General features: G+C 42.2%; 1 protein-coding gene across 1 annotated transcript in view; it reads right to left on the bottom strand.

Moving 5' to 3' along the window:
* fkbp6 (FKBP prolyl isomerase 6) overlaps positions 1-15,259 on the bottom strand; it is a gene marked incomplete at its 3' end in the record, with an annotated part of 52,470 nt that extends 37,211 nt beyond the window's left edge. The window contains exons 1-3 of the mRNA XM_084324920.1: positions 15,139-15,259; positions 14,216-14,333; positions 7,420-7,509 (exon numbers count right to left, since the gene is read on the bottom strand). Coding sequence (XP_084181046.1) covers positions 7,420-7,509; positions 14,216-14,333; positions 15,139-15,213 — 283 coding nt within the window. The 5' untranslated portion in view covers positions 15,214-15,259. The remainder of the gene's footprint in view (positions 1-7,419; positions 7,510-14,215; positions 14,334-15,138) is intronic.
* Between the last annotated feature and the right edge of the window lie 2,609 nt (positions 15,260-17,868).

Here is a 17,868-nt window from a genome sequence, read left to right as displayed (position 1 = left end):
ATATACTATCGGTCATCTAGCGTTTATTTGAAAACGATTCATAAATAGTTTCAAGTTTCAAGTTTCTTTAATAGTTGTCATACAGAAGTACAGAATACTTTCATACAAAATGCTTCTTACTGTTACGCTCCAGAGACTGTGCTAGACAAGATAGTATCAAATAACATAGTATAGCATGTAAATTAGAAGTAGAAAATGAGGTCACAGTGTTCAGTATAGACATATGTACAATGTTCGATGCAGAATAGACGTAACTGAGTTACCATATAATATACAATACTATGCAGTGTACTAATGTACAATATTATATAGTGCAAAGCAGAAATGGGATGAGGTACAATTTAGGTACAATTTACAGTAAGGTGTACGAGTTGTAGTGCAATCCTTCATCAATAAATATAAAGCGTGGGGAGTGGGTGCTACAGTGTGTTTGTTTAAAGTGAATGTGTGCTATAAAGTGTGGGGAGTGGGTGCTACAGTGTGTTTGTTTAAAGTGAGTGTGTGCGTGTGGATGTGTGTGCTATGTGCGTTTGATGGTTGTTGTTGTGTAGTGTTCATTGTTCGTTAATCAGCCTGATGGCCTGGGGATAGAAGCTTCTTCTGAGTCTTTCTGTGCTCGCCTTGAGACTCCGGTATCGCTTGCCTGACCGCAGCAGTTCAAAGAGGCAGTTGTTCGGGTGGCTCGAGTCATTAATAATTCTCTTAGCCTTCCCCCTGCACCGCTTGTTGTAAATGTTCTGGAGGGTGGGGAGCCCCCCTCCGATTGTGCGTTCGGCTGAACGTGTCACTCTTTGTAGTCTGCTTCGGTCTTGTGCAGTGCTATTCCCAAACCAGGAGGTGATGTTGCCAGTCAGGATGCTCTCTATTGTACATGAGTAGAAGTTCTTAAGGATCTTCTGACTGACTTGGAACTTCCTTAGGCAAGTTCCTTAGGCGCCTGAGGAAGTAGAGGCGTTGTCGTGCCTTCTTCACAACACTGTCAATGTGTGTGGTCCATGTCAAGTCCTCGGATATGTAGGCTCCGAGGTACTTAAAGCTGTTGACTCTCTCAACCGGTGCCCCGTCGATGCTGAGGGGGCTGTAGTCCTTGACCCCCGACCTCCTGAAGTCCACAATCATCTCCTTTGTTTTGCTGACGTTCAGGGAGAGGCTGTTTTCCTGGCACCATCCCGCCAGGACCTTGACCTCTTCCAGGTAGGCCCTCTCGTCGTTGGCAGAGATCAGGCCCACCACCACTGTGTCGTCGGCAAATTTGATGATTGTGTTGCTACTCCGCTGAGCCACACAGTCGTGTGTGTACAGGGAGTAGAGGAGGGGACTCAGAACACAGCCCTGGGGGGCCCCTATGTTGAGGGTGATGGATGAGGAGGTGCAGTTGCCTGCTCTCACCACCTGGGGTCTGCCCGTCAGGGAGTCCAAGACCCACTGGCAGAGGTCATAGTTCAAGCCCAGGTCCCTGAGCTTGGCTATGAGTTTGGAGGGGACTATGGTATTGAATGCCGAGCTGTAGTCAATGAATAGCATTCTCACATAGTTCCCCTTCCTCTTGTCCAGGTGTGATGCTGCTGTGTGCAGCACATGGGCTATGGCGTCCTCCGTGGACCTGTTGGGGCGGTATGCAAATTGCAGGGGGTCCATGTTGATGGGGAGGGATGAGCAGATGTAGCCCTTTACTAGCTTCTCAAAGCACTTCATGGCTATGGAGGTGAGAGCTACAGGGCGGTAGTCGTTGAGGCAAGCAGGCTTGGATTTTTTGGGTACAGGGATAATAGTGGACTTCTTCAGGCAGGTGGGGATGACAGCCTGTTCTAAGGACAGGTTAAATATGTCAGTGAATACCGGGGCCAGTTGGTCGGCACAGACTTTTAGGACGTGGCCGGGGATGCCGTCCGGTCCTGCTGCCTTCCTGATATTCACTTTTTTAAAGGTCCGCCTCACCTCATGCTCTGTTACCCTGAACACTGAGTCTCCATCAGCAGCAGACCCCCCCCATTGCCGTGGCTTGTGGGCTGGTGTTGTTATTACCAGCATCAAACCTCGCATAGAAGGTATTGAGGTCATTTGCTAAGGAGATGTCACTGTTCAGTTTGAGGGAGGTGCCTTTGTAGTCTGTCATCGTTTTGAGCCCCTGCCACATAGCTCTGGAGTCAGCCTGTTCAAGCTAGAGTTCAATTTGATCTCTGTAGCGCCGTTTGGCCTCTGTCACTGTCCTCCTTACGTTGTATCGCGCCACCTTGTGGTCATTCATGTTGCCTGCCACCAGGCCGTCGTTGTATGCTTTGGTGCGCGCTTTCAGAGCTTCACGGACAGATTTGTCTACCCAGGGTTTTTGATTTGGGTAAACTCTAATTGTGGTAGTGGGGATTGTTTCTTCCACCAAAGTACGAACATAGTCCAGCACTGTCTCCGTGTAGACATTAATGTTATCTGTGTCGCGGAACACGCTCCAGTCTGTGCACTCAAACGCAGCCTGGAGCGTCCCCTCCGACTCCACATCCCATTTCTGCACCTCTCGCGAGACTACAGGTGTGCTCTTGATTCTTTGTTTGTACTTTGGAGAAAGAAATATGGCCGCATGATCAGACTTCCCAAAGCCACTAGCAGAATGAGCCTTGTAGCCACCCTTGAATTGCGAGTAACAGTGATCTAAAATGTTACCGCCTCTGGTGTTACAAGTCACATGCTGATAGAAGTCAGGCACAACCTTTCTCAGATTGGCGCTATTGAAATCACCCACTACTACAATGGCCGCGTTAACGTTCGCGGCTTGGAGTTTGTTTACCTCATCGTGAAGTCTGGAGAGCGCGACAATATCGCTGGCTTGCGGTGGAATGTACACTCCTACAAGGATGATCGCCGTTAACTCTCTCGGAAGGAAGAAAGGACAACACTTGATTGTTATATATTCCAGGTTGGTGCAGCAGTGGTTCGATAATTCCTTCACGTTGGCTGGATCGCTCCAATTGTTGTTCACCATGAAGGCGATCCCACCTCCGCGCTGTTTGCCTGATTCAGCTGTTCTATCCTTGCGGTGGATGAAGAAGTGATCGGCCGGTTGGATGGCGTGGTCCGGGGTTTCTGGCGACAGCCACGTTTCAGTGAAGCAGAGAACATTACAATCTCTAACGTCTCTCTGGAATTTAATCCTTGCTCGGATGTCGTCTAATTTATTGTCAATCGATTGTACATTGGCTAGCAATATACTGGGTAGTGGCGTTCGGTGTCGTCTGGTTCTCAGTCTGTTACGGATCCCAGCTCTCTTCCCACGCCGTCTGATGGTTCCTTTGTCCCTGGGGTCAAGACCTGGTCCTGGTGTCCTCAAGATCTCAACAGGCCATTGCTGCGGTTCAGAAAGCTGATCCAGGGAGTAATCTAGTCGGTAATTTTCCCGTAATCCGATGTCTATAAGTGACTGACGGTCATACACATTAAATGCACCTACTGTTGGTACAGACAAAACTCTTAAAACTATAAATATTAGCAAAAGTAAGCACAGTCTCGACGGAGCGCACAGACAGGCGGCCGGGCATAGCGGCGCCATCTTGTCGACAAATGACAACGTTCTGGAATATTCCAGTAAAAGACTATTATCTTCATAGGGTTGTTTTTTCCGCGAAAACGAGTGATTTTCAAAATGCTATCAAACGGAAATGAAGCGATAAAAAAACAATCTGCCTTGACAATGTTGACTGGAAAATGAGTCTTTGATAAGCGATGGGCAGATTAGACACATAGCCATAATTTAAAACATAGATTAGGCGTTATTAAGTTAACATTGGAGTGGGTTTGGGCATCAAGGGGGTAAAAAGGAAAACATGGTGTGGCATCCAAAGTGTTAATAAAATGTTCAATCAATCAATATTTAACAGATTGCAGAATGGGTACAGTACGACTCAATACACACAATTGTTAAGGGGATGCAGACCAGAGAAAGACGGTTGTCTTGTTTACATCATCAGGGTCCCCCATTTCAATTCATAGTGACATTTATGACATTACACAACATTGACATCATGACATTTATGGCATAGGGACATACATGACATACTACAGGTATATAGTAATGTTACATTTGTGACATATATGATATGCAAATATGCAGTAATGTTACCCATAGATCCTGACAGATTATATACATTATGATGGGGAGGAGACTGTACATTAGGAGGAGGGGGTGGTAGAAAATATATACATACGGTGGGGAGAGAATATACGGTGGGGAGGAGACTGTCTACACAGATACACCTGTGTGATGTTGCTACGGAGTTAAGCTCACAACCACAACAGGGGACTCACGTATTTGTACTGTGAAGTAACTGTTAACACGACAATGACAAATGTGTTGTTTCTGTTTTTCTTTTTGACATAGTTGCGGCACACAGAACAAGTTAACAACTCACCACTACAGCCCCCAGTAGCCTAGCCAGTCTCTTGAAACACCGCTATCTTCAAACTTCCATTCCTCTCGAAACTTTCTTTTGTTGGGTGGTGCTGCTCATCCTTTTCGTCTGAGAAAACCGCGGTGGTTTTTCTTTTTAGTGGCCGGCTTACTCCTTCCATTTAACCGACGCTATTAAGCTAACGTTAGCTAATTGGTATAGCAGCGTTACAGTGCAAGCAGCTACTAAGCAGGTGGTGGCTGTGACGTCGGTAAACAAGGAGAGTTGATGCGCGAGGCTGAAAAAAAGGCGACTCGTAAAACCAAAACACACTGCAGTTTTAATTATTTTACATGACTATTTTGTTAGCCGCCATGTGGCTGACAGACCTCTCAGACCTCGCAAATGTCACTCGCCCAATAGCCTCCAGCTGCAACCGCGGAGCAAGCAGCTGATCCTGTCTCTCGAGTCGCTGAGTGACAATGACTGCTTGGCGCGGCCGCAATAGAAAAAAAAATGCCCTTTTTCATGATATTTGGCGCCTCTGATTGGCTCAATTTTGTTTCAATCTGTATGCATCTACAAATCATATTATACCAAGGTAGCCAATTCCGTCAGACTGCGAATCAAATTGACGGATCTCCCAATCAAATTGACGGAAATCCGCCTGGAGACGGAACGCTGTAATGCCTGTGATAATTAGGGATGTCCGATATTATCGGCCTACCGATATTATCGGACGATATTGGCATAAAAATGTGATATCGGAAAATATCGGTATCGGTTTACAAATTCTTAAATTTTTTTTTACATTTATTTAACCTTTATTTACCCAGGCAAGTAAGAACAAATTATTATTTTATTTATTGTCAAAGTATGCATAATGTTGTGTTAATTACACGACAAGAGATATGTAATGTTAATTACCTGAAATTATTCAGTTTTTTGGGGGGGGGAAACCCTGCATATATCGGTATCGGTTGATATCGGTATCGGAAATTAAGAGTTGGACAATATCGGTATATCGGTAAAAAAGCCAATATCGAGCATCCCTAATTGATAATCCTAAATGCAAGTTCACAAAGCACCCTACCATGTCCAGTTCATCCCCAGAGACACCCCCTATTAAAGAAAACTTTCACTTTAGCTATGAAGGGAAAAGCACAGAAAGAGTGGATGAATATCACTGAGCAGTGATTTAAGTTATTTTACACTCCTTGTTTCCATTACATTCCAACAGTTGTCTCCTTCCTTAGGTAATAGACAAGATGAGATAAAATGCATTATCATACAGAAATATTAATGAATTTAATAAGTCATAATGCATCAGAAACGGATGGCAAAAACAGATGACCCTAAATTACAGCAGATTAAGATAAAAACATTAATGTCATGGTTCACAATTTACTGACTAGAACCTAAATCTGCCAAGAATGAAAGGTAGAATAGTTTTGGTTCTTGACAGAGATTCAATAAGAACTGGGGTCCATAATTTTATTCAAACGATACCCAACCATACTGAAAAAGGTGATGGTATGAAAACGTTTCACTGTGCTCCTAAATTTCATTGTGTGCTTCTAAATGTTTTCAAAAAAGAAAAAAGTGAGCACCAAGCTCTACATTACTCACATGGCTAGAGCTGCCGCGATAACCGCATTACCGCGGTATCGCTGTTGCATCACGCTCACCGCAGAGTTAGGCTGAATACCGCGTCACCGCTGTTTTTTATCATAATAATAAAGTTGGCTTGCGGCTTGCGGCTCTGCAGATATACCCTACTCGGTTCCAAGCGACCCTATTGGTCCAGCCTGGCTCTGCGGCTCTGCAGATACCCCCTACTCGACGCGTCACACTTTGTAGCCTCTGAACGAAAACAGAACGCCGCGCCGCCATCTTTACTGCCTCGCTAAGGATGCATTTCATTCAGGATTTGTTTGCGACAGAACCAAGTGCAATAAACTAAAAAGAATGGATTCACTGTGTATTCTGCCTTATTTATTGATGAAACAAAACCGACATCAACCCAATTTACCACCGAGCGGAGAGTTTAGTGTCACAACAAGATCGCTGATGTGTTAAGTTTGTTGTTGTTATTACTACAGTCAGCCGATATACACGAGAGAGGTAACGTTAAACCCGGGTTTGCTTGGTAGAATACACAATGAGAGGTAACGTTAGCGTTGGCAGAATAGACGCAACGAGAGTCTGGTTAATGTTGTTATTGATTGATTGATTGAAACTGTGTTAAACTCTGGCTTGCTGCAAGCCCTCGGACATCTATGCCCACGGAGCTTTCAGTGTACACAAGCGAGCTGCGGCGGCCCCGCCTGCATCCCCATTCCCCACACGGAGACAAACGGAGTAGTAGTACCTGGCTGCAGTGGAAAAGGAACAAAGTACCAGGTGCCTAAAGCGGGTCGAGTCGAGTAGGTACTATGCAGTGGAAAAGCGCCATTAGACTAGAGGCAGGCTATAAGAGTAGACTACCAAAAAAAAAAAAAATGCATTCAAACTTTTTTTTTTTTTTGTGCGCACTGTGCGGTAATTACCGCGGCGGTAGGAAATATTTCGCAAATTCGTGCGGTAAGGAAAATATCAATACCGCGGCAGCTCTACACATGGCCCTTGACACTGTTGCCCGATCGCCCTGGGCAAGTAATATATTCAGGTATATATTTATAAATGTAATTGCGATGCGAGTGAGGGGCTAAAATACTTTCCAGGATATATTTGTAAATTTTCCAGGTTTTCCATGACTGGAAATCTAGTCTCTGAATTTCCAGGTTTCCCAGGATGAGTGGGAACCCTGATGATGCTGGTGTAAAAAAAAACTAAAGTAAGTAAAAGCAATGAATCGGATCAGCAAACGCATTATTGGCCGATACTAAAAGTTGAATACTCTGCAGGTGCATACCTAGTTATATCAGCTTCATCGGGCATACATTACAACCCAGGAGCCCGCCATCTTTATGCACATGGTCTGTTGCGACTGCTTAAGAAAATGACCACTCAGATAAAGGCTGTGTAAGACATGACTAACCTCTCCCTAGCTTCATCATCCGAGGGTGCTTCTGGTTCTTGGTGGTCATCAGAGGTTGGGCATAGTATTCCAGAAACGCAGAGAAATGAACTGTGTTGGAAGAGAGAGGTTTAAGTGACACACTGATTGATAACTTGTAGTTAATTCGACAGACACAGACATACAGACAGATAGACAGATGGATAGAAATAGAGATAGAGATTGTATAGATAGCAGTGTTTAGAATTTTCTTCAGGCCTGGTGGTACCAGGGCTCAAAACTAACTTTTTTCACCACCGTCCCGAAATTCAATTAAAATTGAGAAAAAGCTGACTACTAAAGACAGAAAAAAAAGTATGAAATGATGCCTTCCAAAATATCAAAGTTGAAATATCCAAATAGTTTGGGCAAGTCTGAAGTTAGTGTGTGCTTGTTGACAAAATGGCATAGTCAACTATTCACTTTAGTTTAATGCATGAGGCGTTGTCTAATGTTATCTAGCTACTGATAGCTCCTGATATCAACCTCTGATATCATCAGTTTGGCATTCGTTTTTGCAGTTGTTGGCTAACTAGCTATCGTTGTTCCGTGAGTTAACGTTAGCTACCTAACTAACGTTACTGTTTAAACAAAATGACCCAGTAAACTATTCACTTTAGTTTAATACATGAGGCATTGTCTAACGTTATCTAGCTGGCTAACTACTGATAGCTCCTGATATCAACGTCTGATATCATCATTTTGGCATTTGTTTTTGCAGTTGTTGGCTAACTAGCTATATCGTTCCGTGAGCTAACGTTAGCTATCTAGCTAACATTACCGTTTAAACAAAATGACCCAGTAAACTATTCACTTTAGTTTAATACATGAGGCGTTGTTTAACGTTATCTAGCTGGCTAGCAGTAGCTACAGATGGCTCCTGATATCAATGTCTTTTGACATCATTCGTTTTTGCAGCTGTTGGCTAATTAGCTATCGTGCTTCATAGCTGTAACTGAACACTGAGAACATCTTATAAGTTTCAGTTCATAGGAAAATACTTTGACTATAATGGTCAGAAGTAAATTAACTTAGATACTGTTATGCTTAACAGCCAGTACTATTCACTTTACTTAATTTCTAAGATTAGATTAGATCATTTAGACCGGACTTTGAGAATGCCTGTGTTAGACCTACATACTGCCAGCTGCTATAAGAAAACCAAAAACGATCGGTATCGGCAGTGTATTGGCGATATGACTCAGACGATCGGTGATCGGTATCGGTGGCAAAAAACGGGATCGGGATCGGCGCATCCCTAGGAATAGTGAGGAAATGGGGGGGGGGGGGGGGGGGGGGGATCTCTCTGGCTGGTCGTTTTTTAATCTAAAAGCTAGAAAGTTAATTTTGTTCCCTGTGTCAGAATTTAGCTACAGGCATGAATGCATTGTATGTTAACGATGAACAATGTCATAGTAACTAGTGATGCACGATATATCGGCCGCCGATATAATATCGGCCGATATGGCCGTTTTTTTACACATCGGTATCGGACCGATATCAAGATAGGGCCGATATTAAAAAAAAAAAAAAAAAAAAAAAAAAAAATCTTTTCTTTTTACATGTTTTGGCCTTAAATAGTTTCAAAATATCAGTCATTTCTGAAAATAAGTTACAAAAGTAAAAAAATTATGCGTTTTGGAAAATAGCTCTTTATTTGATTATCATAAAAAAGTGTTTTCTATACAGAGATATCGACATCGGTAAATATCGGTATCGGCCAGAACAGCAATATTAATATCGGTTATCGGTATCGGCCACAATTTTCACATCGGTGCATCACTAAGGCAGGTGTTAATATTATTTCAAGATAATAATGTAGATATGAGTCAATAGATAAAAAGCAGTAATGGCATGTAGGTTACTCACCCTACTCATGTACAGTAAGCATCTACACTACACAGCATTTATAGACAAAATAAATGTCATGGCTCATCTCCTACTCTGGGTATTCAGTAGGTGGTGTCAAAGAGGCAACTACCCATGTGACCCGAGGACTCTAGTAAAACATGAAATATTCAATTGCAAATACAATCAATTGTTGTTGATTTTTCTGGTAAATGCATCGTTAAGATTAATCGACTAATCGATACAAATTATCAACAGATTAATCTATAACAAAATAATTGTTAGCGACAGCCCTAATCTCCGGTCCACTCCATCATTACCTGCAATTGTCCTGCATCCATACACTTATGTTCTCTCTCCGCAGTCATTTACGAGTGGCACTTCCACAGATTCATTGATTGATTGGAAATTGTATTAACAGATTGAAGAATGGGTACAATACAGTACAGCTCAATACACACAATTGTTAAGGGGATGCAGACCAGCGAAAGGCTTTCGTCTCGTTTACATCAGGGTCCCCCATTTTCAATTCATCATAACATATATTATGACATACAGGTAGACAGTACTGTTGCATCTAGACATTTATGACATACCAGATCTACAAATATACAGTACTGTTTATGTGTACAAAAGGAGTCTAAAAAGAGAGTATATACATTTGAGGGGGAAGAAACTGTACATTGGAGAAGGTTGGGTAGGTGGGGTGGGGGGGGGTTGGGTAGGAAACTGTACATTGGAGGTGGTTGGGTGGGTGGAGTGGGGGGGGGGGTTGGGTAGGCGGGGTGGGGGAAACTGTACATGGGAGGGGGTTGGGTTTAGACATTTACAGGGGCCAGTTTCGAATTGCAGTCTCCCGTAGGTGCTCTTTGAGAGTGGTTTTGAAAGTGGGTACTGGGTAGTGATTCACATTCCTTTACAGCTGTGGGTAGGGCATTCCACATTGATGTGGCATAATTGCTAAACGTGTTTAGTCCCTTGTTTGAGCCGAATCTGGGTTTAACATGATTTGTGGAGTTCCCTCTGGTGTTGTGGTCGTGGTATTCACTGACCTTTGGGAAGTATTTTGACATGTACATGGGTACCTTAGTGGTGTAGTGTATCTTGTAGACCAGGCCCATTGCAAGTTGCTGTACTCTGTCGTCTACTCTAACTAGGGATGGGTACCTTTCACATTTGAACCGATACCGGTACCTGTGAATCGATACCGGTACCCAACGGTACCTTTTTTCGGTACTTTAGTCTCAAGAAATTTTATTTACCTACCTCAGTCGTAAAAAAAAAAATCCAAACTTCAAATAACTACAATTTCAACAGTTTTCGGCTTGTCATTGCTCCGACTGCTTTGTTGTTGAATCAAGTCAAATCCTAGGTAAGCATATATTGTGCGTGTGAACGTTGACATGAAAAGAAAAAAAAGGTGCTTTGGTACCATGGCATGAGGTGCAAGCATAGTCGTAGTACCCTTGAATGAGTGCTCCTGCCAGAGTCTTCAGGGTATTCTTGTTTACCAGACAGGAGATCCGGTACAGGAATCTAGTTCGTTGGTTGACTTTTTTGATTACATTGGATGCCATTTTGTCACAGCATCAAGAGGTTCCCAGCAGGGATGCACTGAATTAAATTGAATTGATGCGAGTCGCCAAGCTAACTGACGTTAGCCGCCGCTAGACAGCGGAGTTTTAGCACGGAAAAAAATATCACAAAATGTCAAAGAACAGGGTTACGTTCCAAGGGTGTAACGGTACACAAAAGCCACGGTTCGGTACGTACCTCGGTTTTGAAGTCATGGTTCGGTACGGGTTTTCGGTACAGTGGGGGAAAGTTTGGCTTTCCATGTTCCATTCAGGGGTGATGTTGTGTGCAGTAACTAATTGTACTTGTATGGCTGTCAATTCTATATTGAAATTAATAATCGAGTTTTGAATTCAATTCTGCGCGCAAAAAACACGTACGTTCGTTAGTGGTTAACGTACCGTTGTATTCGTTCGGTACACAGCCGTACTGAACCTTAGGTCCAGTATAGCGATGCACCGATCCGACTTTTTCAGTCCCGATACCGATACCTGGGTTTGGGTATCGGCCAATAGGGAGGTGTAGTGGTTACGTTATTGTCGTTTTTAGTGTTCCACCCTCTTTGGAACACAATGTATTTCCCCATTGCCCATTTCTAGATTGTCTCGTTTAAAACAAATAAAGCATTAACATTGGCATGCTGTACCTTTCTGTGCTTATTCATCCACAATATATAGCTCAACATGAAAATATTCGCAATTAATCATTAGAAAGAAATCGCCATATTTTATTTCAACTAAAAATGCTTTAAAAATAATGTTAGTGATAGAAGGGAACTCATTTTGTGCAAAAATAGAAAGCTTTTCAATTTCCATGCGGCAGAATTGTTACAATAACCGATAATGCATTTTCCCAATGATAAAACCCTATACGGGTGGAACAACCAGTGACGTCAGACTACACCTCCCTATACCGATAGTCAAATTTTTTTTCTCCAAAAAAGTTAAAGAAAAAATAATTTAATCCAAGTTTTTTTCAAATATATATATTTGTTTAGAATTGTAAAGGATCACAAGTGTGTTTTTGATTTGTTGTAAACAAAGACAGAACATAAACTTAATTTATTCAATTAATAAACTGTATGCCTCACTGTCACTGTGTGGAAGAGACTGGGATCATTCTTTTGTGCAAGGCAACATCAGGCTTGACTAGAGCTGCCGCGGTTACCGCATTACCGCGGTCTCGCTGTTACATCACGCCCACCGCAGAGTTAAGCTGAATACCGCATCACCACTGTTTTTAATAATAATAATAATAATAATAATAATAATAATAATAATAATAATAATAATAATAATAATAATAATAATAATAATAATAATAAGAAGAAGAAGAAGAAGAAGAAGAAAGGGTCAGGGGGAGTAACCGCCGGGCGCTACCACCCCTGCCCGCGACACCGAGTGAACGGCGCACGACCAGAGGGGAGACTTCGAATCCCCCCCGCGGCCCGCCTCTCCCCGTCACGGGAGAGGGGAGTTGGGAACCGCGGCGGCGCGCGAGGAGCCGGAGCCACACCGCGCTCAGGTTTTATGGTTCTCGTTAAGTCGGGCTCGCCCGGTCTTCCCCGGCCGTGGCTCACCCATCCTTTCGGGGGTGATCCGGACACCGGTCGGGACAGAGCCCTGGGGACTACAGGTATTCACTCTTGGTCGACGGGAAGGGGAGAGAGGCGCGTGCCTCAGCTCCTCAACAGACCCGTCCACTCGAGTGAGCCTCACGTTGTACCTCACTGCAAGCGTCAATAAACAGTGTTCACTGTTCAGTAGCCTATGTTGTCTGTTTCACTTTCAATAACGAATGCGTGCTTGCCGAATCCCAAACAATATTCATGCTGCAAAGTCATCCTCTAAAGATAGACATTTAGACTAGAGGCAGGCTATATACTATAAAGAATAGACTACTAAAAAAAATAAAAATGCATTCAAACTTTCTTTTTTTATTTTATTTTTTCGGTTATTGCTGCGGTTTGAATAGCTTCGCAAATTTGTGCGGTAAGGAAAAAATCAATACCGCGGCAGCCCTAGGCTTGACTTAAAACATTACTTTCCTAACTTAGTGAAACTAAATGTAACAAATTAACACAGATATAAATTGTACTGAATGGTTATTTCTTATTTAAAAAAGAAAAAATCCGATATATATATATATTTTCTTTTTGATACCCGATCCAGCTATTTTACTGATATCGGCAGCCGATACCGATACCAATATCGGATCGGTGCATCCCTAGTCCAGTACTGAAACGGTTCAGTACAGATACGTGTACCTTTACACCCCTATTACGTTCGTAACCTAACGTGTTGTTGTGATGACGTAATCAAAACGCATTTCATTAGACACAGACCATCTCGGACCTACAATTGAATTGAATTGACGCGAGCCGCCAAGCTAACTAACGTTAGCCGTACCCTAGACAGCGGAGTGACTCCACGACACCAGTTCCATTAGTGAGGAAAGGGGAAGGGGGGGGGGTTATATTGACAAGGCTTAACAACAGAGGTTCAAATATAACTTCACATTTATTGGCTATTCGTTTCTTTATATTGCTGCATGGATCGAGCTCCTCCAGCTTCCAAACCTGTGTGTTGATATCCTAGTGTGACATCATCAACTACGGCAACTAGGAAGCTCAAAACTCAAACCTAATTTTGTCCAGTAAGACTTGAAAAGAGATATTATTTTCTATATAATCTAATGGTCTGGCCTAGATCTTTATGCAGTTTTAAAGCACCTTGGCTTTGTTCTGAATGCACTTTGTTCTGAATGCACTTTGTTGTAGTTATCCTACAGAGAAAAGAAAATGCACTTGACTTTAATGACCATTTTGTTGTATGCAAAGAGAAAATGTTTATATTGTACAATCTTTCAGCAGTCAGTCTGGAATTAATGTATGCATTCAAAAGTGCTGAATAAATGTTATATGGACCCATAATAGTGATTATTAATATTATTTAAGTTAAGTTTTGCCATAATCATGTCTTTTGCCATAATCAGGTAGCTGAACAACATTGGTAAAAAAATAAATACATTATATATATTTAGCGCAAATTATTATTGATTTCGGAATGAATGGATATTTGGCGTTATTTTAGGCATGAAAAAAGGTTTTGGCCTGGTGGGGGTGTGGGGGTTCTTATTGGCCTAGCGGCCCACTGGCTGAATAGCCTAACATCCTTACACAAGTGAAAGGCATTCAGTGAATATAATGCTACCGAACACGTTGGTAATGCTATATACTTTTCTGTAGTTTTGCCCTCCAGGAACACCAGGTTGAGGACCACTGACCTACTTGATACTGACACAACTCTGGGTACATATGGGCCTTCTCCTGAGGGTGAACCAGCTCTCTACCTACTTGCTACTGAAGCGTCTCTGGGTACAGGTGGGCCTTCTCCACGGTGGACAAGCTCTTTCAGAATCCCTCCATCTCCCATGATGTCCTCCATCGATCGACCCATCAGAAGGAAAGGGCTCTAGAGAAGAGAACAGCCTTCCATTCATTCCACACCGTTACAGTATGTGCCACACTGCATGGAAATCATCCAGAGGTTACATAAAAGCATTGGGTAACAACTAACAAAACACCCCATATCTGGAACTATGCACCAAGTTCTCACTCACACACTCTCACACACTCACACACACACACACACACACACACACACACACACACACACACACACACACACACACACAGAGCAAAAAAGAGATAATTGCTTTTTATAAAGCTTTTTTTATAAACAGTCTTCAGGGTTGAGGTCAAAGATATTAATTCCCTGTCATCAGCAGGGATTGACTTGACTGAAAAGTAAGCAGATACTATAATCCAAACCCTGCATGTCTTCCAAACATGCATCAGGCTATTATTATGAACATGATTAGTTTAAAGACTGGTCTGTCCGTGAAGTTATCAGACTTACAGTACATTTCCAACAAATACCTTGGCTTGCTGTACACGGGACTGCTCACTAAACCACTGTGACCATTGTTGACTTAATACCAAACTAGTGAGCTATATTAGGTTAGCTACCAATTTAGTCTTTGACTGTCAAAATACGTAAATGTTGACAAGGCTCTGCAAAATATAACGCTAACAAAAAAATATATACAATTCATGTTTACATACTATCTGAGAATAGGTGGTTTGCAAAGGAGATATGAAGAGAGGAGTGACCCTGAGCATGCTATTAGGTTTCCATCCTAGCTTCCATTTTGTGTTAATTAAGAATAAGAGTGGATTGATTAATTGGGTAACTAACTACCTCTAGTTTACTGTACCTGAATGCCTGCCCTAAGTGCCCTTAGCTGTTCAGCAGTGTCCCAAGACTTTTCGATTCCGTTTGTTCCCGTCATAGTTATAATAAACAAGTATCAAACTGTTCGTTTTTCTAGCTAAAGTTTTGCTATTGGCTTCGCGCAAAATATCCAGGCAGGTTCAGGTTCAGCAGCACGTGACGTGCCGTGGATGATCCTATGGTGCATTCCAGTATAACTCGGAGGTCGGAAATTCGGACTTCTTACTAGGACAAATCTACAAGACGGATTTGATTTCTCAATCGCCAGTTCAAGCCTCAACGTTATTTTACAATTTCAACATGGCCACTGACTGACATCATGTATGTGAATGTTGTTATTAGCTTTTTTAATAGTACAAATGTAAGAGTACTACCTGTATGTATGTCCCGACCCTATGTCATAAATGTCATGTATGTTGTGTATGTCATAAATGTCACTATGAATTGAAAATGGGGGACCCTGATGTAAACAAGACAAACGTCTTTCTCTGGTCTGCATCCCCTTAACAATTGTGTGTATTGAGCCGTAGGCTACTGTATTGTACCCATTCTGCAATCTGTTAAATAAAGTTTTCATTCATTCATTTATAAGTATACTGTATTAGCTATATGTCGTTGTAAACTGTATTTGTGAGTTGTAGTTGATGCAAGACTATTTGTAAGAAAATAATAGCCAAATAGGTTGGAGATGACGTGTTTACCACTTCCAACTTCCCACCTCCGACCATAAACGAATGTAGCATTTTACTCCCTATTCCCACAATGGAACGCTCAGATTATTAGTGGCGTGATTACGAAACCTAGCCGCATTTCTCGGAGACGCTCTCTGATTGGCACTGACTGACGCTCTCTGATTGGCCACTGACGCGTTTGCCCAATTCGTGACGAGCTGCGTCTTGATTGATTGATTGATTGAAAAGTTTATTAACAGATTGCAGAATGGGTACAGACTAGTACAGTACAGCTCAGTACATACAATTGTTAAGGGGATGCAGACCAGAGAAAGACTTTCGTCTTTGCCCATTTCCACGTCAAACAGCCTGCAAACTACCTGGCGTTCTATCGCCATGCTCTAAATCAAGACAAACTCTAACAACCTTAACCAACTTCGAAGAGTGCCTAAACTTAACCAGTGTAGAAACAGGCGTCGGCCAATCAGAGAGCGTCTCCGATAAATGCGGCTAGGTTTCGTAATCACGCTTATTAGTGCCATCTACCACCAGTAAATGAATGAATGAATGAATGAATGAATGAAAACTTTATTTAACAGATTGCAGAATGGGTACAATACAGTACGGCTCAATACATACAATTGTTAAGGGGATGCAGACCTGAGAAAGACGTTTGTCTTGTTTCCATCAGGGTCCCCCATTTTCAATTCATATAGACATTTATGACATACACAACATACATGACATTTATGGCATAGGGACATATAGGTATTTAGTACTGATACATTTGTGACATAGGCGGTATTCAAATATACAGTACTGTTACCCCTAGATCCTGACAGAGTATATACATATGATGGGGAGGGGACTGTACATTAGGAGGGGGTGGGTGGGTGGGAGGGAAATATACATACGGCGGGGAGGGAATATATACATGCGGTGGGGAGGAGACTGTCTATTAGGAGGTGGTGGGGGTTTTGGGCATTTACGGTGGCCAGTTTCGAATTGCAGCCTCCCGTAGGTGCTCTTTAAGGGCGGTTTTGAATGTGGGCAGGGATTCACATTCCTTTACAGCTTTGGGTAGGGCGTTCCACATTGTTGTGGCATAATTGCGAAACGTGTTTAGTCCCTTGTTTGAGCCGAATCTGGGTTTAACATGATTTGTTGAGCTTCCTCTGGTGTAGTGGTTGTGGTATTCACTGACCTTTGGGAAGTATTTTGACATGTACATGGGCACCCCGGTCGTATAGTGTAAATGAAAAGAAAGAAAGAAAGAAAGAAAGAAAGAAAGAAAGAAAGAAAGAAAGAAAGAAAGAAAGAAAGAAAGAAAGAAAGAAAGAAAGAAAGAAAGAAAGAAAGAAAGAAAGAAAGAAAGAAAGAAAGAAAGAAAGAAAGAAAGAAAGAAAGAAAGAAAGAAAGAAAGAAAGAAAGAAAGAAAGAAAGAAAGAAAGAAAGAAAGAACTAATAAGATAAGATATCATAAAATATTCCTTTATTGATCCCCTTGGGGAAATTCAGACATAGTAGCAGCATGGGGGAGGGGTGGGGGTACAGGTATGGGCATGATAATAGTAGAAGACATAAATACAGGTAATAGAAATAGGTACAGTAGAAAGTAAAAATAGTCAGTGTAAACAATATAACTAACTCTGAATATATGGATAATGAGCAAGTAGGCAGTGTAATCAAAGGTGCAGATGAGTGTTTGTATGCCCTATCAGTTATATTATAAATCACAATAAATATGGTTACAATAAACACTAGAATCTAAATATATACTATGAGCAAGTAAAGTATACAGTATACACAGGTGCAGTATGCATAAGGAACCCTAACCGGCATGATATACGTCATACGTTATATGTTAGTCTGTGCCGTTTAGGTGGGAGTCAGAGTCAGACACTCAGTGATCAGACCTCCCTAATAGTTCTCGAGTTCTGCTGCCATTAGTTCTCCGGCTGCTGGCAGCGGTTCCTGCCCACTATTGTGGAGCCTGATGGCCGCTTGTACAAAGGACTGGCCGAGGCGGTTAGTGATGTGTC

Source organism: Notolepis coatsorum (genome assembly GCF_963971535.1).
Source record: "Notolepis coatsorum genome assembly, chromosome: 11".
NCBI classification, from domain to species: Eukaryota; Metazoa; Chordata; class Actinopteri; order Aulopiformes; family Paralepididae; genus Notolepis; species Notolepis coatsorum.
This window is presented reverse-complemented; position numbering and strand designations above follow the sequence as displayed.